Source organism: Lithobates pipiens, unplaced genomic scaffold, assembly GCF_037356315.1.
Source record: "Lithobates pipiens isolate NorthernLeopardFrog02 unplaced genomic scaffold, aLitPip1_a1.2 Scaffold_23, whole genome shotgun sequence".
NCBI lineage: Eukaryota > Metazoa > Chordata > Amphibia > Anura > Ranidae > Lithobates > Lithobates pipiens.
Window position 1 is genome coordinate 266,440,645 of NW_027507785.1, and position 27,133 is coordinate 266,467,777.

The following is a 27,133-nucleotide window of genomic DNA, read 5'->3' on the forward strand; positions in this document are numbered from 1 at the left end:
TGTTGCTGCGGGGTATTGGAGTGGAGGCAGAGAACAGAAGATCTCCACTATGAAACCGGCACTAGCTTTTTGCATTAAATGGAAGGTCCCTTGTGCTTTTTTGGGGCTTTTTTTTTAACCTAAGCTTAGGCAATCAGTATCCCTTTACCCTAGGTTCACAGCAATGCGTTTTTTTAGTGCGTTTTGCACTTTGCAGAAACGCACTACAGTCCATTTAACATGGTTTCCTATAGTACACATTCACATTATGCATTTTGGAGCCGGTGTGTTTTTGAACAGGGTCGGGGACTTTTCCCACATTCCGCATGTAATAGACTTCAACAGAATCGCACCAAAAACGCGTGTTGTGTGTTTTTTTTTTTTTTTAATTCTATTTCAGAAAAAGAAAAATTACATAACAGAGCCTCTGGGCGTTCCCCGGCTCAAGGTGTATAAAACATTAGGCAAGGCATATCATACCTTAACTACTAACCTAACCTAGTTAACAAAACAATCCCGTAGCTTGCTGCTAAAATTAACAGGATAAGTGTAATACTCAGCAAATTTACATAGATATGTGATATACGACAGGCATCACGCAAGGAAAAAAAAATAGAAATCAACAATTGGGTGGTTATAGGCATGTGATCAGTCAAAAATGCACCCCCGGAGCGGCAGTCTAAGGAACCATATTATCATATGTAAATCAGATCAGACCAGTATTCCTACAGGGTCTTGTTCTACAGTTGTCGTTTCAGACTCTAACCATATGTTCCAAACCTTTTGAAACTTTAGGGGACATCCTCTACTGTAGTATGTTTCTTTATATAAGGGTACTGCAAAGTTGACTAACGAGGAGCCCTCCACTTGAGTATAATGAGTTTCCTGGCATAAAAGAGAAGCAATCCTAGTAGTGTACGAACTACCCTCGAAGGGGTAAGAGCATCTACCAAGCCAAGCAGGCAAATCTCTATCTTTTGGGGGATTGTGGTTAGTTTAGTAATGAAGGTTATAATTAATGACCAGTAATGCTGCACTTCGGGGCATGACCAGATCATGTGCATGAAACCCGTAGAGTTAGCTCGGCAGCGCCAACACTGCGACGTGCAGTCTGGGTATATTTTGTGAAGCCTATATGCAGTATAATAAAACTTTGAAATACTACACAACTGGATCAGCCTATCTCCAGAAGGGACCAGGTGTCTAAAGGTGGAGTCTCAAACATCCTCCCAGTCCTCCCCATCCAGCTCCGGCAGCTCCAACACCCAGAAGTCACGAAGTCTCTCCAAACCATGATGTACAGTAGGCTGCAGAGCCTTGTGATACGATTTTTGATGCGTTTTGCTTTTTTATTTTTCTGTTTAAAACACTGCATATAGCGGTTTGCTATATAGGGGGCTGGGAAGGCAGCCGCCACTTCAACAACCACTGAGCAATCAGCTCTCAGCAGGATTCCCCGCTGACAGCTGAATGGTAAAAAAAAAAAAAAAAAAAAAGGATGTAGGCCCCCTGCCCCCCAGGTCCATACCAGGCCCTTCGGTTCTAGTAAAGATTTGGAGTGGACAACCCCCCAAATTATTTTGAAAAAAATGGCGTGGGGTCCCCTGCAAAATCCATACCAGACCCTTAGAGCATGCCACCCGGCAGGTAAGGAAAGGGAGGGGAACCTACCTGAACCATATCAGGCCTATCCAAGGGTTTTGGGGAGGGGGAAGAGTACCTATTCCATATGTTGAGGGCATGAGGTCTGGTATGGTTCGGAGGGGGGGGGGCTCACTTGTTCCCTCCCACTCCTGACCTGCCGGCATACTTGGATAAAGGGTCTGGTATGAATTTTGGGGGGATCCCATGACATTTAAAAAAAATTGCGTGGGGGGAGGGTCGGGGGCCTGCTGTTCCCCTTTGAATCCATACCAGGGCCTGGTATGGATCTGGGGGGGCCCCCCCCATACCTTTTTATTTCCACCATTTTTTTTGGCACCAATAATTTTTTTTCTACATTCAGCTGTCAGTGGAGAAGCCCGCTAATAGCTGATGACTCATCAGTTAAGGACGTGGCGGCTAGTGTGTTTAAAAATGAAAAAGAAAAAAAAATGCAGAAAAAGTGTAAAAACGTAAAATGCACTGCAAAATGTGCCTGAAAAACGCATCAAGCGCAGCCGCATACATGTGAACCTAGACTTAAACACTGTAGATGATTTACTAAAACTGGAGAGTGCAAAATCTGGTGCAGCTGTGCGTAGAAACCAGCTTCCAGTTTTCTTCTTGGGCAAAGCTTAATTGAACCACCTGAAGTTAGAAGCCGATTGGCTACAATGCACAGCTGTACCACATTTTGCATCCACCTTTTCTTTATTGCACTGAACAATCATTTCCCATGACAGATTAAAAAAAATAATAAATAATAATAATAAGTTCCACCCAAAAGTGGAACTTCTACTCATTGGAAACCCTCCCCCTCCCTCCGGTGCCACAGTTGGCACCCTTCAGGGGGGAGGGGGGTGCAGATACCTGTCTAAGACAGGTATTTGCACCCACTTCCGTGGGAGTCTATGCCTTTTCCTGTCCCGCCGTGCTGTCTGCTGGGACACACACGGGTCCCAAAGACAGAGCGGACCATTCCGATTGCGCTGCGTGACTCGTGCATGAGTAGTAGGTAACTGGGAAGTGAAGCCGCAACGCTTCACTTCCTGATTACCTCACTGAGAATGGTGGCGGCTGCAGCCGAGAGATCAATCGGCCTTGGCTGCCGACATCGCTGGACCCTGGGACAGGCGAGTGTCTATTATTAAAGTTCAGCAGTTGTAGTATTTATAGCTACTGGCTTTTAATAAAAAAAATAATTTGGGTGGACTCCCTCTTTAATAAGCAACTATAGAGGCTTTCCAGCAGGGCAAAAAAATTACAACATGGACTGTTAGCCAAGACTTATGGCAACACAACCAGTGCAGACAGGAAGCTGCTGTAGGGAATAGGTATATATAATGACTGAAGACCGCCCAGGACCTCTAACAGCCTGTACAACTTTTAACATACACATTTAAAAATGTTTTTATATTATTGCTAACGAACGCACACAGTCACAATGTACCTCTGTGTGCCGTACAAAGGCTTCCAGAGTTATGCTATTACAAGGAGTTGAATCTTGACATTACAGGCTAACAAAAATAAGTCTGCTGTTCTTGGTCACGTCCTGTTCTTACAGTGCACGCCAATCATAGGCCTAAAAAGAAGCTACACATATTGCAACAGCTGGTCAAAGGATCATTGAAAACACCCAATTAAAGGCTTTCCCATAGACAGACTTGGCTACCGTCTCATTTTGTGCACTTCAGGACACAGAGCTGATGGATAAGAAACAAATGTTAAATATTGGAAAAACAAATTACCCTAAATATGATTTCATGAAAACAGACCTATTTCATATGCAGAGTTTAACAATACTGAAGGGGATCTTCAAAATATTAACTGTATTTTCTCAGATGCTGGAAACACACTATGGAAGCAAATCTCTCTGCAGTTCTGAGGCTCCGTCACGTTATTCTTGTGTAGCGCTCATCAATGAACAAGTGTGCAAATATCCCTTGATATGTGCAAAGAATAGATGGCTAGGTGTTTCCAGCCAAATGGAAAAACTGAATAGGAATTCCATATGTTCTCACGCAAGACAATTACAAGATTAGATATATAGCCAGTAGCAATTACAATTGCTCAGGATTGTACACCAGATCCTTGTGCTTCAGGCTCTGGTGTTTAACGGATTAATGGGTGTAATTGAGCCTTATGCATTACGTCCAATATACAAGTACACATAACGTCATACTGAGTATGTTAAAACAAACACTTCCTAGACCTAAAATGACCATAAGCACACATTGATAATGAGTAAGGCATTCTTTATATTACACCAATGTAAGAAACTGTGCAGCTAAATACAGTATCTATATTAAGTTATTGATTTTGTTTTTCCATTAATAAGGGGGAAACCAACAGAGCACAGTCCAAACTACACTTCAGGTTATTGAGCTTCTCAAGTGTGACACTACACGATCATGGCAGGGACTCAAATGAAACCTCATTTAGGGGGAGGGATCGCTATAAATACTTCAGCGTTGTCTATAAACCATTATGTGATATTTTCTGCTATGCAATATAATAAAAAGAATCAAAAAGGGGCCAATAGCAAAAGCATACATTTTTAGTGGTGCGCCGAAATTTTGGCCGTCGAAAGTCATCAGCCGAAAACCATTTGTAGCATGTGGCCGAAAGAAGAAAAATGCAGATAATTGAGCTGGAAAGTGGACGGGGTCTGCCCCAGGTGCCAGCCATTGCAGGGGCATCATCATGGCACGCCCCAGTCCTCCGCTCCCTCCCTCCACCTCTCGCGGAGCTGAATTGTCCGGGCGGCCGCAGTAACAATGTCCGTGATTACAGGAGGCAGGACATTGTTACTGCGGCCAGGAAATTCAAATCCAGCTCCATGACACATCGGGAGATTGCCACTCAGATCCGGGCATTGGCAGGCTGCATCTGACGGGCACTGGTGAGGCTACATTGATCTCTTGTATCATGTTTGTAGTCTCTGACCATCTCCTGCATCATGTCTGCTAGAGGTGCACCAAATGGAAATTTTGCTAATACTATCAACAGTGTGTTTAAGTTTAAGAATGCAGACATGATACAAGAGATTGGTGGAGACTGCATTTTTCATGACCTTTCACTAAAGGTGCCATTGGCCAACAATACGTTCATATTAATTTAAATTGATATTAATTAAAAAGTCTAATACAATTATATAAAAATATAAATAAAAATACATTTTCGGCAAAGTGCATCCTGCATTTCCAGTTTCAGGACCAAAATTTCCATTCAGTGCACCCCTATAAAATGTTATTTTTGTTAAAGTGGTTGTAAGCCTTCACATATATGCAGTGAAGTCACTAGCCTCAGGTGATACACAGATGACACAAATCCTCCAACATAAGTTGCATCTTTTTAACTGCAGCCATCTCTTCCCCACAGGCACTCAAAATGTACTTACACAGCATTTCTGATCAAGAGAAGGCATGGGGCAGGAATCTGTTGTCACTCAGCACAGCATAGAGCACAGACCTGAGTATAATCGGAGACCCGAGAGAAGGGATTGGACACACAGTCTCGGAGAAGCAAAATTTGAATATGAATTTCCCTTCAATAAATATGTAACCCTGGCAGAGTGCATTGTGCTGGGCATTAATAATTCGATTTTGTCCATTGCTGAATTATCAGAAGAAATGTTTTTTACACGGGTAAATATGAAATTTTGCCTATTAACCACTTGACAACTGGGCACTTAAACCCCCTTCCTAACCAGACCAATTTTCAGCTTTCAGTGCTCTCACACTTTGAATGACAATTACTCAGTCATGCAACACTGTACCCAAATGACATTTTTGCGCTATCAAAAAAAGACAAAATTTAGTTAAAAAAATAAAATAAAATCATTGGTTCTTTTAAAATATATGGCAGAATGTGGGCAGAGTACTGCAGATTATTGTCAGAGTCACTGTGCCCACAGCACTGCTGCAATCTCTCCCCCTCTCACTGCACCGATCGGTACAGAGAGGGGAGGGAGGAACCAGTGTCATGACGTGACGCCAGTTTGTTTACAAGTGATCGCTCTGGCATTTGACGGAGCGATCACATGGTAAACAGCCGCCATCAGCGGCTGTTTAGCGTGATCCATGATGCGGTCACGGATGCTCCCGGGAGCAAGATTCTAGCCAACCACGCTGTAACGGTCTTTCAGGTATGGCCCGGTCGGCATGTGGTTAAAAAGGATAAGTTCACATTTACATAAAAATAATAAATGCACATCTTTTGCAGGTAAAAGATGTTCATTATTTAATACAGGCACCTTATAAAAGATTGCGGGTGCAATGTCAGGCCCCTGCACACAGTGCCTACAGCTCTGTTGCACATACCCGTGTACTGGCTGTCCCTGCAGAGCTGTAGGCAGTGTGAATGAACTACAGGCATGCTGCTCAGCTAGCCCACAGTTCATTCAAGCTACAAGTATGTCTGCCACGGTGGCCGACAATCCTTGTAGTATATTAATTAACTGTGAACTGAATATATGAACAAAGTTACAGAAAACCTAACTAGAACACCAACTACAATATATACAAAGGGGAAACCTGGATTAACAGGGTAAAACCAAAGGACCAAGGTCGGGAAGGGGCACTAGGACTAGAACAAGGGGAGCAGATGAGAGTAGCAGGGTACAGCATCACTGCAGGAGTCAGGGTCAGAAAAAATAATAATAAAAAAAAAAATCAGCAAGCAGGTACCTGGCTAACAGGCAAAACACTGGGCGTGGCCTGCAGCAGCATGTGAACAGAAACGTTTCACAGAGCTCCCGCTGCTGATCCAATCAACAATTCCCTCGCTACCGTTTCTGCCCAGGATTTGTCGCAATCTCTAATCTCTGCTCTTCTGTCATATCTAGGAATGTGTGCAAGCCATTCCGAGCCAATGATTACCTGTAGAAATCAAGGAGAAGCCGTGGCTGCCTTGGAGTCTCAAGATGGTGCCTGGCAATCTCAGCCACAACGGAAACCGAGGCACAGAGAAGCCGAAATAGCAGGGGGTAAGTCACACAAATACACCAAGCCTAAGGAGCAGCCTAGGGACATGCTATATTATATCCAAAAGCTGTCTGACTCCAGTGGCCCCACTGTGACTGATGCCCTGCCCCATAACTACTTCTCCTGAGCCTGCTGACCAGGAGGATACAAACCTGCTGGGTGACACTGTGCCTCTAGAGTCTCCTCCTGATCCCATCCCTGACATTTTTGATTAACCCACAGAGGACAGTACTCAGCCCACATTCAGTGAAATTCTGCACATAGTTCACAAGTGTACTGCCTCAGTGAATGACCTCAAGGAGTGCTTTGGGGAATGGGGGAGACTGTCCCTCCTCTGCCAGGACCTCCAGAAGATCAGGGAGAGAACCACCGCTGTGGAGGGCTGAGTCAGCGACAGAGGTTTAGATGCCCCCTCTAAATAGGGACGTGAGAATTGCTACACAACAAGCATTCCAAGGCCATAGTAAAACAGATGACAGAAAATCGCCCAAGGCGCAGTAATATCCATATAGTTGGGCTCCCCAAAAAGGTGGAAGGTCGGGACCACACTGCGTTTATTGAAGGCTGGCTACAGGTGGTGTCCGGCAAGGAGGCCTTCGCGCCTTTATACACAGTGGAACGGGCCCACGCGGTACCTCCTTAGCCTCTCCTGCCAGGCAATCCTCCTATATCAATATTGGCTAGGCTCCTGAATTACAAGGATTGATAAATTGTGTTGCGACTGGCCAGGGAGAAGGGTACCATGCAATACAATGGCACTAAAGTGTATGCTCCTTTCTCAATTTGTCTGCTGAGGTGCACAGCAGAAGATAAAAGTTTGCTAATGTTAAAAAGACTACAAAGGCTCCAGTTATCCTATGCTTGCTGTTCCCGGCCAAACTAATTTCTTCGAAAATGCACAGGATGTGGCCTTATGGCTGGAACAGAATGAACAGGATTTGTGCTGAGGATGGCAAAGGTTGACATCTAGTTCGGGCTATCATACGGGAATGATGGGCGACAAGTTTCCTACAAAGTTCCCCCATTCCTTAGATTAGCTGTTCCTGAGATCCACTTTCAGCAAGTGGAACAACACTATTCTACTCTATGGTTACCATCTATCTACAAGCCAGCACGTGAGATGCTAATGTGTATGCCTTTCTATATTGCCATGGCTTGAATGGCTACTGTTTCATTGCCCTGTTGGCACACACACGACATCCTTTCGGAAACCAAATTCTCCAATCAACCCTGACAAGTTGACAGTGGTCAGGCTCATTGAATCTCTCCCTATGGGAATGTTACCTACAGTTATAGCTACTGTACAGTTGTGCAAGACTGCTTACATCCTGTTAAAGCGGGGTTCCACCCTAAAGTGGAACTTCTGAACCCCCCCCCCCCCCCTCCGGTGTCACATTTGGCACCTTTCAGAGGGGAGGGGGTGCAGATACCTGTCTAAGACAGGTATTTGCACCCACTTCCAGGCATAGACACCCACAGGAGTCTATGCCATTTCCTGTCCCGCCATGCTGTCTGCTGAGACACACACGGGTACCAGAGACAGTGCGGACCATTCCTAGTGTGCTGCGCGACTCGTGCATGCGCAGTAGGGAATCGGGAAGTGAAGCCGCAACGCTTCACTTCCTGATTCCCTCACCTAGAATGGCGGGGGCAGCAGCCGAGCGATCGATCTGTCTCGGCTGCCAACATCGCTGGACCCTGGGACAGGTGAGTGTCCATTTATTAAAAGTCAGCAGCTGTAGTATTTATAGCCGCTGGCTTTTAATATTTTTTTTTGTAGGTGGAATCCCTCTTTAAGTGTACTTCCCCAGTGCACTTCCTTACCGCAGGACACATGCTTGCTAAAATTCACCATTGGTCAATATGGATGCCGCTTTGTTTTGTACTGTATATCAGAGAACTGCCTTTCTATAGTGGGCTCTTCAGTCAATATCGCTATGACTGTATGCCATGTCTACCACACCTTTAGTCTCCTGGAATGTTAGAGGAGTTAATGACTTATTGAAACGAACTAGGATTTCTTCATGTTTGCGCAAATTCCACCTGGCTATTATTGGCCTTCAGGAGACTCGCATGACAAGGGACACGGTCAATCGCCTACAATATTCCTGGGTTGGTAGGGCGTATCATTCCAATCACTCTGCCTGCTTTCGCGGGGTGAGTGTTCTGATACATAAGACATTCGCATATCAGGAAATGGGATTCTTTTGTGGACTCATCTGATAAATTAGTCTTCTTATATTGCAAACTATTCACTTTAACCATTCTTTTAGCATTTGTCCCCAGGGGGGTATCTGATGATTCCCCCCCCCATTGGCTGATTGCTCAACCTCCCACTTCCTTACCCAGGGCGCTCTAGAAACACAATGCCCTTTGGCTTCAGCTATTTACCTCCCAGTAATGGATAGTCACCCAGATTGATAGTTTTTTCCTCTAGTCTCACTGTTACTATGACAATGCCCTAGAAAAATGGGAGACCTTTAAGGCATTCCTTAGAGCCTTAGAGGTGTTTTACAGCGGCAATACAAATGGTTTAGCTGAATAATTCTGTTCTATTTAAGTAGGTGGGAGACCAGGTAAGACAACTGGAGTGATCATATGTTAATGATCCATCTAACTCTGCAAGAGAGGCATCTGTGTTGGCCCAGGACTCACTGGATCACCTGAGATCCTCTGCTGCAGAGCGTAAAACATTTTTACAAAATTAGCATTTTATGAGGAAGAGGAAAAGATCCCAGCACCAATCCCACACTATAGGGGTTATTCGCTTGTCCAATGGTCAAATAGTCAACAACCCAGAACAAATTATCTCTGAACTAACATCCTTTTATATTGATCTTCAAGATCAGAAGATGGTTATTCTGATGAAAACAGACAAATATCTTTGATATTTCCTTTGCATCTTTATCTTGTACAACTAGTCAAAAACTAGATGCCCCATTAACATTGGGTGAACTGCAGACGAGGACCTGTTCTTTCCTCACTTGCAAAGCTCCTGGGGAAGACGGCTGCCCAATGGAGGTGTACACCCAATATGGTGAGGCAGTTTTACCTTGGCTGCTGAGGTATTTAATGCATCGTTTAATGCGGGTCACCTTCCTGCTTCTATGACCAGAGCGAACGTGTTCCTGTTACTTAAACCTGGAAAGGACCCAGTTTACCCTGGTTCCTATAGACCAATCACTCTCCTTCAGTGTGGTGTTAAGATCCTGACCAAAGTCTTGGTGCTTCTGGTCAATGGGATCATCTCCCTCATCATACATCCAGATTAGGCTGGCTTTATACCGCAAAAATATACAGCCATTAATCTTCAACAGCTTTTCCTTACCATGCAGATACAGGCAGATGACGCGGGTCAAAGAGCTCATTTGTTCCTTGACGCTAATAAAGCGTTCGACTGCATTAGCAGGCGGCATTGTCAAAATTTGGAGCCCGATTTATAGCCTGGGTTAGACTGCTGTATGAATCCCTGCAAGCAACCATAAGAATGTCTGATAGGATGAAAAGAAAAGTAAAAGATGATACTGCAATTATGGTTTGGAGGGGAGAAGCTGCCTCTACAATTTACTTCTACCCGATGGTAGAGTAAGAGAAACGAGAAGAAAAAAAGTGTAGGAATGGCGCTAGCCCTCTGACCCAATGGAAGAGAAAATATGATATATTGATATATGCTTGCAAAATGCTACTACATAAAAAGTGCCGTATGAAATCGTCCTATGAGATCCAAAAAAGAAAACTAGAAAAACACAAATCCCCCAAAAATGGATATCCGTGTTGGACCCTCTGTCTAGTGTTTGAAAGAAGTTCTGGCCGAAGAAAGTGATCAAGGTGAAAAATGGATATAATTGTGAATAAGCTTATTCTGTCCTACTATAAGCAAAAAGGAAAATTATAAAATGTGGGTAAATGAAAAGAAGATTGAAGGAAAAATGTGTTAGACCCTCTGTATCATAGGTATGTGTACCCCAAAAAACAAAATTAAAGAAAAATATAAAAAAAATGTTACAAAAAAGTGCTTGAAGAAATCCAAGATCTACTGTTGATTGGTGAAAAATAAAGTGATGAGGATATTCACCTACACCTGTGTTAGACCCTCGGTGATGAACCCAATTCTAATTGACCGGCTATAAAAACAGAGTGATAAAGTGTGGAAACTATGCTATCTCTAAAAGTGTTAAAGAAGAAAAGAAAAAAAAAGGATCTATCAATTACTTAGGTGATGTGTTGAAATGAGTTAGACCCCTAATGAATTATCTGGTGAGGTAAATTGAACAAATAAAATTACGATATAAGTGTTACCACCAAGAAATAAAATGAAGAATGGTAAGGCAAAAAGAGAAATACCAAATAGTGCCAAATAAACTTGTTGCGTTTAAGCTGGGTTTGACCCCCTGCAAAAATGCAATATTTGAGGGCTTGGTTAAAACCCACTGTGTGAATAATAAATCATGCAATGTGTTGCACAGTGAAATAAATCAGTTAAATAACCAAAATATATAGAAAGTTTAAATACAGTTACACTACTATATAGTCCATAAATATGGTGAAAAAGGGAAGGTGACTTGTGCTCAGTGGACGATTTCTAGTGATTATAAAAGTGCTGCAATCAATCCTGTATGTGCTGGGAGAAGGTGCCAGTGAGCTCATCTGTGCCGATAATGTTTTTGTACTCAGCGGATGCCCTACCCCCCTGGGGTGTTGCGCTTTCACAGTGTAAGCCCCTGTGTAGCTCTGTGGATTCAACTGGAACCTTTCTCCTATAGCATATTCTGGCACTCCATCGGGTTATCCCATATAGAAGAGAGGAATGTCCATAGTGCGATATTGTTTAAAATTCTAATTTTTTAGCACTAAAGCTGTACTCACATTTGCCAATGAAAACAACATGCAACAGTAGCAAAATTGTGACAGGTGCCGATATAAACGAGCTGCAACACCCTGATCCAGAGTGTGTGAAGACGTTCTATGGCCACGCCCTACGTTTCATCATCAAGACGTCATCTGGAGCCTGATAGGATGTCACATGCTTTTCTTCTGGGCAAAACTAGGCAGGGCTGTCCCGTGTCTCCCCTGCTCTTTGCTATAGCAATAGAGCCTCTGGTGGCTTTAATATGCAATTGCCCACAGATCAATGGGTTCAAATATGGTGACCTACATGAGAAGATCATGTTATACGCCGATGACATGCTTTTCTTGGGGGACACCTCTGCTTCTTTGACTAGAGTCATGTTCATAATTTCAAGCTTTCGGCACTTCTCAGGCCTTACCACAAACTGGTCCAAGTCAGCATTGATGGTGCTGGATGATTAACAAGGGTTGACAATGCCTATATCATGTCCCATTCCAGTAGTCTCTTCCATTCATTACTTGGGTGTCCAGATAGCTCCCAGGATTACCAATTATTGCCAACTCAATGTTTATCCTTTTTTGCCCGATTTAGGGATAAGATCAATATTTGCTTGTGATTGCTCTGAAAATATTTAGAGTGGTTAATACCCTTTTCAGATCATTGCTGTGGAATACTGGGCCTCCCAGAATTTATTTGGAACAACTGCAATATCCTAAAGATAGTGGAGGATTAGCAGTAATCCCTTGGCTTTACCATCTTGCAGCCCAAATGCAACATCTTGTTGGCTCTATGTCCCATAATCCTGCAGGTTCGTCAGTACTAGAGTGGAGACTGTTCTGATGGCACTGGAGGCCCAGTTGTTTCAGAAATCTAACAGATGCCTACCCTTACACTTCTTCAAAAAATATGTAACAAGGGCAGACAGTTGCAGGGGGTGATGGGATTTACTGAATATAGTACACTTTGGGCAATGACACGTACGTAGAACTGGCTAAGCTACAGCTGTGACTCTCTTGTCCCATATATTTCATAATGAAAAACTAAAGTAATTTCCCCACCTGAAAAACAGGTTTAATCTACCTGCAACCATGCTCTATCCACATCTTTAGCTGCAGCACCCTGTTCGTGCACAGGGTGATGCAGGGGAGTGGGTTCAATCTATCCCTATTTGCTTAAATGTAGCTCAAAAAGCATCTTAGTTAAACATTGTACTCAGAGTACACTATACCCCAAAAAAGCTTTACAGGATGGGCAGATTGGCGGACTCCTTGTGTGGTAGATGCAGGCGGGCTTCTGGGGACCTCCTCCATCTTCTCTGGCATTACCCAAAGCTCCATCGTTACTGGAGCGGGATACTTACAACACTTAACCGAGTGTTTCAGGCAACTGTACCTATAGATCCAATCTGTGTACGGGGTGTCCTTGAGGAGGCGATTCCGGAGGAGATTGTTAGAATTGCCCTTTCCCGGGCATTATTCCAGGCTTGAAAGGTTATTTTAATTGGATGGAAATCATCCTCACCACCTACGGTTATCGCATGGATAGCTCATATGGGAAATGCTCATTATGGAGCGGTACATTTATCAACACAGGGGGGAGCTCAGGCAAGTCTGAAAGGATATGGTCCCCTTGGCTCGATACCCCTGGACTATGCCCTAGGGCAGTGATGGCGAACCTTGGCACCCCAGATGTTTTGGAACTACATTTCCCATGATGCTCAACTACACTGCAGAGTGCATGAGCATCATGGGACATGTAGTTCCAAAACATCTGGGGTGCCAAGGTTCGCCATCACTGCCCTAGGGAATTGGTAATGTCCAGAATTCTACAATGTCCTACAGGTTGATTTTATTGGGTGTATTTTGCGTCAGGTGAGCTGTGCGGCTGAGAAGCGACACAAATATTGTGGCACCGTGTACTATAAATATGTCATAGAGGTGTTGCATTGATAGATGAGATATGTTTATCTACACATCTGAAACTGAAATGTATGTACAGTGGAAGTAGTTTTGTATTATATAGAACTCTTTTCTGAAAAAAAAAAAGACAAAAAACACTGAAGCACGGATGCAAACCAAGGAAGGGGTTATATAAACTTCTCAGCAGCCAGCACCAGGTGGAGCCTAATTACTGCGATCTGCTGGCTGCAAGAAAACAGTGACCACCGAAACAGCGCACTTTAGCTCTAGGAACCAGTGTGTTTCCTAGAGCTGAAGTCTCTTTAGCAGTGCTTCACTTTTTGGAAAGCTCAATCTGAGGTTTCAAGCAGGCTAGCTGTGCCTCAAAACAAGCAGAACCTGCAGTGCCATATCTTAAGACAACCCATAATGGCTGTGGTAATTCATGTGCATTGTATTAAATGGTTATTCCTTAAAAGTGTTTCTAAACTTGCAACAGTAAAATCGGTCTATATATGCAGTAAAGCATGCTCATTATACTCACTGTGGAACCTAAGGGGCTAATTCTCTGAATTGTGTAAAAAGGAATCTTAATCTTGTATGCACAAATCCACCCCTTCTTCCACTGACTCCAGAACATGTCCAAATAAGATAGAGCCTTTGGAGTCAGGCTGCACAAGCTCAGTTTGGTGTGTATTGCTAGGGAGTTGTTTTTCTTCTTGGGAGAGTGTATGCAAACAGCACAGGGCCAATCAGCACTGTCCAAACAGAAGGTCAGGGGCCCTGGATCCTGATAGGACAGCTAAGTGCAGTATGAAAATGCCTCCTACAAGCTTCAACAGGAACTGATATAAATCACAAGACTGCTATTTACTGCTGATGAGAAAAGGTATTTAGTAGTTTATATTTACTAAAACTATTGCATTTTCATGTTCTGTGTACTGCAGAAGACCAGATATAGTGAATGCAGGGTCCTGGGTTTAGTAACACTTTAAACAATGACTGTATACATACACCTATTTTCCAACCTTTTAAAACATTTAAAGGCAAACAATAGTTTTGTATGTGTCAAAGTGTTTTTTTCATGTTTTCTTTAAAGTGGTTCCAAAGTCAGTCAAACCCTATGAGGAAGGGGCAGGGGGCATGGCTGACAAGTGGTGTGTGTTTATGAACCCACGGTCATAGCCCAGGTCGGAAGCACACCTGTAGGGGTGCCCCATTGGAGGCGGCTTGCTATGGGGGCACACAGGAGACAAAGAGTGGACACAGCACCAGTGAGGGACTCCAGAAGAGGTGGTAAGGGGCTGCTCTGTGCAATATCCTTGCACAGAGCAGGTAAGTAGACCTTTATTTTAGGAAAAAATATGAGCCTTTAATATCACTTTAAGGTCAAGATTAAAAAATAAAAATATATCAGCAGGTGAAAGGGGTTTCTTTTCATGTTTTTCATATTTTCACACAACTATTTGTGCTCAGGCAATCCTTTGTCTCAGAGGAGCCCAGTAGTACATGTTTTTTAATGAACCTCGGGGGGGGGGGGGGGGGGGGTTCTAGGATGAAAAGGGACCCGGGGGTCCTTGTAGGTGACAGGCTCAGCAATAGCATGCAATGCAAGTGGCTGCAAGCAAACAGAATATTGGCATGCATTAAAAAGGGGATTAACTCAAGAGATAAAATAAATTTTCCTGCTCTACAATTCTCTGGTCCAACCACACCTGGAGTATGCTGTCCAGTTCTGGGCACCAGTCCTCAGGAAGAATGTGATGGAACTGGAGAGTGTCAAAACTAAGGGCAAAACTAATAAAGGGTCTGGAGGATTTTAGTTATGAGGAAAAGTTGTAAGCACTGAACTTATTTTCTCTGGAGAAGAGACGCTTGAGGGGGGGGGATATGATTTCAATGTACAAATACCGTACTGGTGATCCCATAATAGGGATAAAACTTTTTTGCATAAGGGAATTTAATAATACACGTGGCCTTTCACTAAAATTAGTGGTTCAACTTTAAACTGCATACAGGGTTCTTTACTGTAAAACTGGTAAGGATGTGGAATTCCCTTCCACAGGCAGCAATTTCAGCAGAGAGCATCGATAATTTCAAAAAACTACTAGATAAGCACCTGAACGACCACAACATACAGGGATATACAATGTAGTACTGACATAAAATCACACATAGGTTGGACTAGATGGACTTGTGTCTTTTCAACCTCGCCTACTATGTAACTATATGAAAAGATATTATAGAAAGTAATTTTTAAACTCGTGTAATCGTAAAACATTGCATGGAAACAGACCCAGAACAATGTCCAAAAAACAAAACAAATGGAAGATGTTAGTACAACAGACTTCCATATTAAAAACTGCTTTGTTTCATTTTCTAAATCATACAAATGAGGTCATACAAGAGAAGTAGAATGTTACTCTAGCAACCTCCGAAGGACCCAACTAAAGAGCTGAATATATTCAAGCATCAAAACTCAATGGAATGCCTATATAAGCTACAGTCAGAAAGAAATTAGACATCAGGGTCCCTCTTGACAAATGTCTGAAGCTTGTGTGTGTACAGCGATACTCACACAGCTGCACATTATTGCTTTCTGGACACATTTAGGCAGTTAATCGGATATCTATCCAGAAATCGGCTCTGGCTTTAGAGAAAGCATTTCTTCACACCTGAAAGGACTGCAAAACCTGTGATGTCACCTCCTACACAGCTGTTCATTGTTTTCGTCAACTATTAATACAAGTCTCCATCACCTTTCTGATCATATTCCTGCAATTCTGTGCCATGGTCACTCTCATTCCTCAGCAATTTACTTAGTCTTCTCACATGACACCTACTGCTAGAAGACATTTTATCAGATACTTCACATCTATGGCTATTATTTTTGGTAGCTTTAATCTTTAGAGACGTATCCCTTTACCCTGTTCTCATCCAAACCAAGCTGCTGTCAACACTCACAGCCCACTGCAAATATTAACCATCATACTTCACATACTTTGTGGAACCCACAAGTGTATAATATGTTATTTCCAATCTCTTATGTCTTCCAACCCACCAGAAGTGATAGAAGCCCAACTTGCACAGTAGACACCATGTACATATCTGCCATGGTTTGCTAAAGCAGAGCCCCTGTCCACCATTCCTGGAGGGGATTTCATGGCTAGAGCAGTAATGTTACATTTCAGCCACAAAACACAACACTGTTGCCATTGGCAATTCTAATAAGCGTGAAATCTAACTGAATTGGATGTTGCCTCTCGCTCTGTTGTAGCTCACCGCACAACTGAAGAGAAGATTCTGTTATTGAAAAATGCCATTCTTATTTAAATACACCATTAGCTACAATCTGTTAATAAATACTGCCATATTCTTCTATTATGAAAGCTGGAAACTCGCTATTTGTCAAAGAACATCATATTAAAGAACTGCCTGCGTGGAGGATATATGAAGGCAATACTATAAAAAATAAATAAAAAAGGTATTTAGTTTACAATGGTGCAATTTTGTAAGCTAGTATACCAACGACAAGCCACTGCAATGTAACTATGTTATCAAAATAAACAAAAGGTCTATACTTTATGAAGCTTATTAATAGACTCAACACAGGAAGGATTACAGTGGAAAAAAAAAAAAAGTATGTAAACCAATTGTAATGAACGATTTCTGCATTAATTTGCCCTAAAACGTGATCGGATTCACATCTAAACCCTAGTACACAGGGCTTAAATGTCGGGCGACATCGGCCAGTTCAATAAAAACTAGTCAACATTTGGCCCATGTGTATGGCCGTTAGACCAGCTTGTCAGACAGGTATGCTGGAAAACCAGCAACCACAGGCTCCCGATCAGTACTCTCAGCCAATAGACAAGAGCACTGATCAAAGTGTTCTGGAAGGGTGGCCGTCCCCATCAGAACACAATAGACCAACAGGGGAGATCGCTGTACCAACATCGGATTGTTAGTACAGCAGCTCAGATTGCAGCTGTCAGGTTTTTTTTCATTGAACCCCAAAAAAAATTGTGGGGGTGTACTAGGCTTAAGGTAGGCCATACATCATTAATTTTCTTTTATTCAAATTAATTCCCTCATCTGCACATTAAAGGTGAATGGGGTAATCCTTCCTGCGGATCTATTGTATCCTGACAGAGGAGAGGCTTTCCCTGCTGTAAAAATACACTCACCAACATAGTCGTGGCACTAACCTAGCAACATTTTTCCAACAGGATCAAGAGATCAACTTCTGAACAACCAGACTGCACATAAATGGATCAAATTTCAGCCAGTCCCTGCTGAACCAGCAGAATTTCAAGCAGAAAAAAAAAAAAGAAAAAAAAAAAAAATAGGTGACACCTTGGTGTTATTGGCTGGCCGAACACCCTTTGGCAACAATGGCTTTAAGCAAGGTCTGGATCAGGTCTGGATCAGACCTGCGCAACGTTCATTAGGAATAATTTGTCCATTCCGCTTTACAAATCTGCTTCACCTCAGAACCTTTACAGGAGGTTTGGTGTGAACAGCTCTCTTGAGGTCATTCCACGGCATCTCTATATGGTTAACCGCTTCCCGACCGCATCATGCAGATATACTGCAGCAGAAGGGCACATACAGGCAGCTTACCCTACCTGTACGTTGCAATTTAAGAGGTGACTTGCGGGTGTGCGCCCACCAGGAGCTCCGTGACAGTGATCGCGGGTCCCGCTGACTATGTCCGTGAGGATCCCTGCGATCGCCTCACGATGAGGAAGAATGGGGAGATGCTAATGTAAACAAGCATCTCCCCATTCTGCCTAATGACACTGTCAATGATCACAGCTCCCTGTAATCGGGAGCGGTGTGATCAGTGATGTCTCTGACACACAGCCCTCCCCCCCCCCGTTAGAAGCACTTCCTAAGACACACTTAAGCCCTACAGAACCACCTAGTGGTTAACCCCTTCACTGCCAGTCACATTTACACAGCAATCAATGCATTTTTAATCGCACTGATCACTGTACAAATGTGAATGGTCCCAAAATCGCACCAAAAGTGTGTCCGCTATAATGTCGCATTCACAATAAAAATCGCTGATCGTCGCCATTACTAGTAAAAAAAAAAAAAAACACATCAATAAAAATGCCATAAAACTATCCCCTATTTTGTAGATGCTAGAACTTTTGAGTAAACCAAACGCTTATTGCGATTTTTACCGAAAATATGTAGAAGAATATGTATCGGCATAAACTGAGGGGGAAAAAAAAAAATTATAGATTTTTTGGGGATATTATAGCAAAAAAAAAAAAAAAAAGGTGTTTTTTTAAATATTGTCACAATTTTTTAGTTTATACTGCAAAAAAAAAAAAAAAAAAAACGCAGAGGTGAGCAAACACCACCAAAAGAAAGCTTTATGTGGGAAAAAAGGGACGTCTGTTTTGTTTGGGAGCCACGTCGCACAAATGCGCAATTGTCAGTTAAAGCGACGCAGTGCCGAATCGCAAAAAGTGCTCTGATCAGGAAAGGGGAAATTCTTCCGGGGCTGAAGTGGTTAAGGTACACAGATGGACAAACAAAAAAAAAAAAAAAACACTACAGGGGTTATAAACCTCCCTTATTCTATCCAGCATGAAAAAAAAAAAAAAGGTTTTACCTAAAGTTCTATCTTAAGGACTGGGCTCTGATCTGGCCACTCTTTAAAAAAAAAATGTTTTTTTCTGAAGCCAGTCTTTGGCAGATTTACTTCAATGCATAGCGTCATTGTCCTGCTGCAACCCCAAACTTCTACCAAGCTTTAGCTGGTGGACAGCCACTCTGATATCCTTTAGGATATTTTGGCAAATGTGACAATCATTTTCCCCTCATGATGGCAAGTGGTCCAGGGCCTAAGGCAGCAAAGCAACCTAAATCATAATGTTCCCTTTACCAATGGGATGAAGTTTTCATGTTGGTAAGCTGTGCCCTTTTTGCACCAAAGTGCTGAGTATTCTTCCCGAGCAATTCAACTTTCATTTCAACAGTACACAAAACATTTTCCCAGTAATGGTAGTGTTAAGGGCCTTCGTGCTACTTAGGAGTAAATAAAAAAGGGAAAAAAACTTCATTTTTTACTCCAATTCCATTTTTATTTAAAATCCTTTTTTTTTCTCTGAGAGCTCTTATCTTTCTAGGCATTCCACTATTTAAGCTCCTTGACACTTGAAATTTCATATATATTAATATTCCTAGTAATGTTGCGGTTTGCCAAGGCGTTTTTTTTTTTTGTTTTTTTTGGAGAGCAGCTTCCTCCGTGGTATTCCACCATGGACACTACCTGTTCAAAGACTTGAATATACTAGGCTCATGAACTTGGTGGTTTGCAAGTTCCAGTAATGTCTTCAAGCCGTCAGGCGTTTCTTGTGGGTTCTTCTTTACCCCATTGAAGAGATTCTGCATTGTGCCTTCGGAGTAATTTTGGCTGGGTGCCCACTGCTAGGAAGAGTAGCCACACTACTAAACGGTCTCCATTTATAGACCCTTTGTCCAGCTGTCGACTGATGGATGCCGAAACAGTTTGAGATTGCTTTCTGTCCCTTTCCAGCCTTATGCAGGTTAACGACTCTTGATCGTACGTCTTGAGAGCTCCTTAATGTGAGGCATGGTTGACATCAGCTGACGCTTTATATGAACTGCAATCTTAAAATGTTTGAGTGTCTTATCAAAGTAGCTCTAAACCACACCCTCAAACTCAGTTTATTAACTGGACTCCAGGTGTGCAAACTACTGGCTACAATTGGATATCCTATAGTAATTAGTTGTGGGGTTCATTTACCTTTTCCTCCTGCACTGCAAATGTTTAATGGGTGTGTTCAAGAAAAAAAACACGAGAAATCAGAATTGCTTGTGCGTTATAAGCTTAAGAACATTGGGTTTGCCTATTGTTGTGACTTGGGCTGGCCATAAATGGAAAGATTTTTTCCTTCAACCACGGGTGGTGGGAGCTGTCCTGGCCGAGAGAACAGAGTGGTTATTGCTAGCAGCTATAGCTGCTGACATTAACCACATGAAAAAGCCAACAGGCTGGTTGTATTCAAGCCGATTGATCAACATGGTTTGAATCTTGCCCGTTCCCTGCTGAACCAGCCAAGGGTCTATTACCGGCTTAAGATTAGGATCAGATCACATTTGATGGCACATTACTGCAGAAAAACACTGAATTCTAATAACAGTATACCTGCTACTTATGTTATAACAAGCACATCTTTGCATTTATAAAACGATAAAACTTGTTATCTGCTTAAAAATACCACTATAAATGCTCAAATTCAATGCAGACATGTATTCAGATTTGGTGCAATGCTTGCCCTTATTTTATACATATTGTGCATAAGCAGAGAGACCTAAAAGCGTATGAGTGGAGGTATTACGATTATTTGATACTAGGGAATACAGATCTAAATCAAGAGCATCATTTTGTTTTCCTAAATGTGGCTAACATAACTTGTATAAATGCTAAGAATGAATGTAGCATATCATAGGGTAAATGCATAACACCATCTAGACAGATGACTAAGTAAAATACTACTTACCGCCCATGTCTTCGTTAGTCGGAAGATGGGAGCACTCTGTAACCCAGACACCACGGCCATTAATGCATGAAGGTTGTTCAGTTCGTAGAGTTTCTGCAAATTAAAAATATAAAATTACCAAAAGTAACAAAATGATCAAAAATGTTATACAGAAATCAAATTCATTTACGTTTTTCTATTTTCACCTTCACTAAGAATCTTAAACATGGTTGCCTAAATAAAGCTTCCAAGGAAATAATACTCATATTTTAAAAAAGACAATGGGCACTTAATAATCATTTATAGATGGAGAAAGCTTTAACGGAATGTGGATTCCATTCTCTCAGGGGGAACTACAGTGGGCAGATGTTTTTACTAAATTCTCAGATCTACTGCTGCTTAGAAGTTTCATTGCTGCTGCAGCAGACGGAGTGCCACATCAATAGCTGTAAAATCCAGTAAGGTTGCCTAGTATACCTTCTAATGGTTGAGCTCAAAGAAATACTAGAAGCTGCTGGATGATTTAATCAGCTAGCATCCATCAGTTTCTAGGAACATGACAGGATTTCTGATTTTTCATACATTACTGACTGCATACTTGCTCCAGGTCTGTGACTGAGCAGGTAGCTATGCCAGGGAGAAGATGACAGTCCTAGAACCTTTCAGAAAACTAGTAAGCAGGGACAGCCATCATATTTGTAGCTCCATTGGTTTACTGTAATGAACTTACTTTATTTTTTCTTGTTCAAAAAAGTTTTATGGAGTTTCGAAACAAATACAGAGACTATGCATGAGAACAACAGGATAACTCCATGCTAATTGGTTGAACACGTACATACAGTAGTCAATGTAATTTTGCACTTTGGTATTAATCAATACAAATTACATTACAAATTGGGCCTAACCATGAAATCGCTATTGAGCGTAACCTGGACAATAGTGACAATTTGGAGCTCTGTATAACCTGTAATGAATCTATTTTACAATCAGAGTTGGTTTGAAAAACGTAATATCAAAAACTTAGCTTGTTACTGATGTCAGTCTGTTATTTTTTTTAAAAGGGTTTACAATCTATTACAAAAAAAAAAGATTTAAAGTGAAAAGTCCATAAATATTGCATAACAAAAACAGACACATGCATACCGAGACATTTGGTCCACCTATACACACACCCTGCGAGTGCATATGTATACCAGCAAAATCTAAGGGCCAGTTCCGTTCAGTTCCGTGTGCTTTTTTCTGCACTAAAAAGGCATGCACAGTGTTTTCCATGTATTCCAATGGCTCTAGTTCACACCATGCAGTCAGTTTTCGGTCAGTTTCTGTAACAGAAACCGACCGGAACTGACGGTATTGGTGCAGAAAAAAACGGAACTGCACCTGGTGTGAACTGGCCCTTAAAGAGGAAGTAAACCCTAATGGGTTTACTTCCTCTTTTTTTCCCTGCAAAGGTAAAGCATAATGGACTACTATGCATCGCATAGTAGCTCATTATGTGTCACTTACCTGACACAGGAGCCAGCGAAGTCGCCGCTGTCCCCTGTAGTCCGCCGCATCCATGTTGCTTGTGGCGTCTCGCAGCTCCGACGAATCACAGCGGCGCAACCGCGATGACGTCACTCCCGCGCATGCGCACGGGAGTCGCGCCTCGCAGCTCCGCCGCTGTCATACGGCGAAGCCGCGATGACGTCACTCCCGCGCATGCTCACGGGAGTCGACAAATTTGGCAAATCCATTCTTGGATTTGCCGCATTTAGTGCGCATGCGCGCCGCTGTCTACGGCGCATGCGCCGTAGACAGCGGTGCCCATTTTCGGGCAAATATCTCCTAAACCATATAGGTTTAGGAGATATTGCTTGGACCTACAGGTAAGCCTTAATCTAGGCTTACCTATAGGTCCAAGTTGTTTGGAAGGGTTTACTTCCTCTTTAATGTACGGTTTCAGCCGATGCTGCTAGAGAGATGAGAGTGTGCACTGCTCATGCATACAGACTGAATGAGCCGGCATGGCAGCACTTCCAACACTCTGTCCAAGCACTAAGGAGTTTTTGCAGACAGGCAGGGCTCAGGCCACTCACATGGAGGAAAAGAAACACCATTTTAAATGGCCAAGCAGAGGGATGCAATATGCTGGGGATCCTGGAATGCCTAGGAGCAGGGGTCTCAAACTGGTGGGCCTCCAGCTGTTGCAAAACTACAAGTCCCATCATGCCTCTGACTGTAGGAGTCATGCTTGTAACTGTCAGCCTTGCAATGCCTCATGGGACTTGTAGTTTCGCCACAGCTGGAGGATCACCAGTTTGAGACCTCTGGCCTAGAGGGTTTTGTGGGGAAAAGTTAAGTTAAGTTGAAGCAACTCTTTAAAGGCATATTTGTATCCCCATCTCTGAGCTTCTGCAGAAATCAAAGTAAGGGTCTGTGTCTATGGACTTTTGTATTCCCATAAAAGTCAATAATGCAAAACCAGCTTGAAGATCAAATACAGACCCAAAGTAGGTCAACTGCAAGCCTTTGAGTGAGCTTAGAAGCCTCAAGATGCCACTGACACAAGCCAAAACCTGTCGTCACAGGCCCTACATTTTATCCAGTACCTGCAACTATTTAACTTCTATATCTAGTCTTCTCCCCCTCCGACGTAAAATATGAACAAAGATTATGCCTCTATAATTTGTTTCGAGACAGGCTTTCCTGACACCAAGTAGTAAAAAGGTGACAGGGAAGGAAGCCCCAGCACACAACCTGTGATTGACAGCCTCAGCTTTGTTCCTGTATGCTGTGTGAAAGGCAGAGTGTACCTTCCCTCCAATCAGCTCTCAACTCTTTTCACCAAGCTCTGCAGAGTAGAACTTCAGCTCCCGGCCCTATGCTTTCCTAAAATACAAACTGAAACAATTTTCAATTTGAAGAGAACACTGTGGATAAACAGGTACAACTTATGTAGGAGGATTTGTTTATTCGCTATATATCACCTGAAGCCAGTCAAGTCACTGGGTATATGCAAGAGTCTACAGCCACTTTAACCTGGAGCAGAGTTTGTCAGCACCAGCATTCAGCATCAGTTTTTGAAACCCTAAAATTGAGCGGCGTGATACTGGTCCTGCCACAGAGAATGAGGATATCGGATTAGCACATGAGCACAACTGAAGACAGGAACAGATTGAAATTTGCCAGAGGCGAGCAAGGCAGTGAATATCATTTCTCCTGAACACAGATGCTGGGTGAAACTTCTCTAGCTCCAGAGGTTGAAAGTAAAGGGGATTTAGACTTTTCAGTTTAAAGTGCGCTTATCCTTTAATGGAGTCAGAAGGCTCTTTTTAAATAAGTTCATCTCCAACTTTGGGATTTGCATTCTGCTGTAGATACACATTGCAAAGCCCTTTCACAAATGCCTCCTGTTTTACAGTGCCCCAGAGTTCCTGGACTCACAGTGTGCCTGGAAGTATTTAATGGAGCTCCACAGAGCTGCCAAATGAAGTGTGGGGAATAAATATTTATCTGTGGGTGTGATCCTTCTGTACCAAGGTATGTGCTGCCTGTACGTTACATTAAACATTGTGGTAGAAAGCACCGTTGACAAGTCTCACCTTGGCAGTTTTAATGTAATGGCTCAAGACTTCAGCACGAATCTTTAGTGTTTGCGCATGAAGAATCTCTCTCACTACCCAAAAACTCACCTGTGAAAAAATAAAGAAAATACAAATCAAAGTGGGCAGAACAACTGTAGGGAGCTGTTATAGGCATAAGCTTGCGTTCAATAAACCCTTTGAGAGGAAGGCTTTGCTTTAGATTCACTTTGGTCTAGCAGGGAAGCAGATGGCGGCAGGTCAGACTAGCAGCTGAAAATCCCTTTCACAGTACGTTACACCTCCACAGTAGCATGACCCCCTCCACCGTCTTCACATATGTACAATGTCCAGGAACTGGGGGGTAGGCAGGAAACCAAGGAGGTAAATGGCGAATGGACTGACTGTGCTAACATTAAATGGGTATTTCCTGTCTCAGTTTGAAGTTAATAATTTACGTTTGTTGAAATGGTTGGTTTCTCTCTATAAATACATAAAATTAGGTTTATTCATGCTGGCTTAAACAAGTGGCTAAAGTGCACTTAACGGGTGTCTTTTTGGGCTCACGGCAGTGGCTGGACCGTTTATTTTGTCTTCTGTATTACCGCCAATGAAAGCAGTGGTGGAACTATATGCGCATTTTGGTCTTCAGCAGCCAAATATCCATCAAGAACACTTTGCAAAATATTAATATTTATCACGTATTAATCCAGAAATAAAACAAACATACAATTACATTTTATAATTATACACAAAAAGAACAAATTTTCATACTTTAGGAACACTATCCTACGGGCTGCTTTGTTTTAGGTTTTCATTGCATGGAGACATTTCTACATCTGGTACATTTTTAAAGCTAATAAAGGCTGAGCTTTTTCCTAGTACACCTTGTTAAGGCACTAGTTAATAAAGTCCAACTCCAGCCAAAACATTATTTAATGTTTCTGATAGAGGGGAGAAGTGGTAAAGTCCTCATCAGGTTTCTGTTCCAATGGGAAGATTTATCCACCTTTCCAGTTAGCGAGCTCAGTTGAAATCATTTTTTAGCAGAGCAGAAAGGGGTTAAAAGATCTGATAAGGTTTTCATCATTGCTCATGATTTTTTTTCTTGTGCAGGCATCATAAACACAGGAAGCGGGGAAAAAAATCTCAATGGGGTCACAGTCAGAAATGGAAACTAAACAAATGTAATCCTCTCCCCACCATGTTACAAAAAAAAATCTTAGCTAGAGTTAGGCTTCATTCTCATGAGGTGGATTCGCTCAGCGGAGTTCGCCAGCTCAGCGGGAGATCTCTCTGCTGAGCCAGATGACAGGTCCGTCTCTGCTCACTGAGCAGGGAGGGGCCTGTCAGAGCGCAGCCGATTCTATGGAGGGAACGGGCGAAAAATGGACAGCATGTCCATTTTCATCAGATCACATCTGATAGGACGGATGCAAACGTATTGTCATGAGTCTGATTTTAGCAGATCGGGTGTCAGCGCACATGGTCACCACTGACATCCGTCGCTCCATAGACCTGCATGAAGCATCCATTCAGGTCCACCTAAAAGGCTGACAGGTGGACCTGAGAGGTCCGTCTGTGTGAAAGGGGCCTAAGGCTTCAAGATGTTTAAACCATTGTGTACAGATGTAGATGGGGGGGGGGGGGGGGGTAGTATTTTCTTCTAGGGCAGTGATCTCCAAACTGCAGCCCTACACTTTCCTTTATCTGGCCCTCAGATATTCCTCCCACTGATATGAGGCACTCCAACCTCCCCTTCTTTCTTAGTTGCAGGTTCCCGGGACTGTCCACGGTGAGAACACACTGATCAGCAGCTGCAACCTGCTCAACGTTGATCCACCTTTGGCCAGCTTAAGTAAATTACTGCCCGATACTAAATCAACCAAGATCCTTTCTTCATCCCTTTATACACTTTGTCTTATTTTATTCAAAAGGGAATTTATAAACAAGCAGTAACCAGTGGAAGGGAGAGGGAAATTTACAGTATGCCTTAGACACTGCCAGGATGTACAAGCCTGTCTCTCCACATGCATCAGTTTAATAAATTGTCCATTGATCGCTGCAAGCAGAGCAGACTCAATGTCAGCAAGCTTACAGGCTGCAAAATTGTCCACACCTTGCTCCAGCATCCACACAGTGAAGCTATGCACTATGGCAAATCTGAGCTACCATTTTAAAGCTTCAGGCTGGGTTCACACCTATGCAAAATTTCCGTGTGTCCAATTTGCATAGCAGAACATTATGTCCGGCTCTCTATGGAGCCGGTTCACACATCTCCGCAGCGGCTCCGGTGCAAATTGCACAAATTCAGCAAAAAAGTCAGGCTGAAATCAGACCTAAAACTGAATGGAGACGCACCGGACTCCTGCTCTGAGCTGGAGCGTGCAGAGAGATAATTACATTATTCCTACCTCTGACGCAGATGCCTTTACTTTCTGAAGGAGCATTTATGCAGCTTTATCATAAAACTATTCCTGTGCTGTGTACGTCATGGCTGGTTACGGAAACGATCTGGAATCTTTCAGCCAAAATTTTCCAATCACCTCCATTCATCAGCTTCTATATAGAGTGGATATTCCGATCTCCCTCTAACCCCAAAAACATAAGGAAAGTTTAAGTTAAATAACTGGTGTTGTTTTTGGAAGCAAAACCTTCAAACAGGAATGGTAATTTCCTGAGTGAAAAAAAAAAA

At 42.7% G+C, this 27,133-nt stretch overlaps 1 protein-coding gene across 5 annotated transcripts in view; it reads right to left on the reverse strand.

Annotated features, from left to right (window-relative positions):
- Positions 1-27,133, reverse strand: part of RALGPS2 (Ral GEF with PH domain and SH3 binding motif 2) — a 342,255-nt gene that overhangs the window by 159,215 nt on the left and 155,907 nt on the right. For all 5 annotated transcript variants that reach the window (XM_077453154.1, XM_077453152.1, XM_077453150.1 and 2 more), the window contains 2 exons: positions 24,460-24,549; positions 20,897-20,989 (listed from right to left, as the gene is read on the reverse strand). In XM_077453154.1, coding sequence (XP_077309280.1) covers positions 20,897-20,989; positions 24,460-24,549 — 183 coding nt within the window. The remainder of the gene's footprint in view (positions 1-20,896; positions 20,990-24,459; positions 24,550-27,133) is intronic.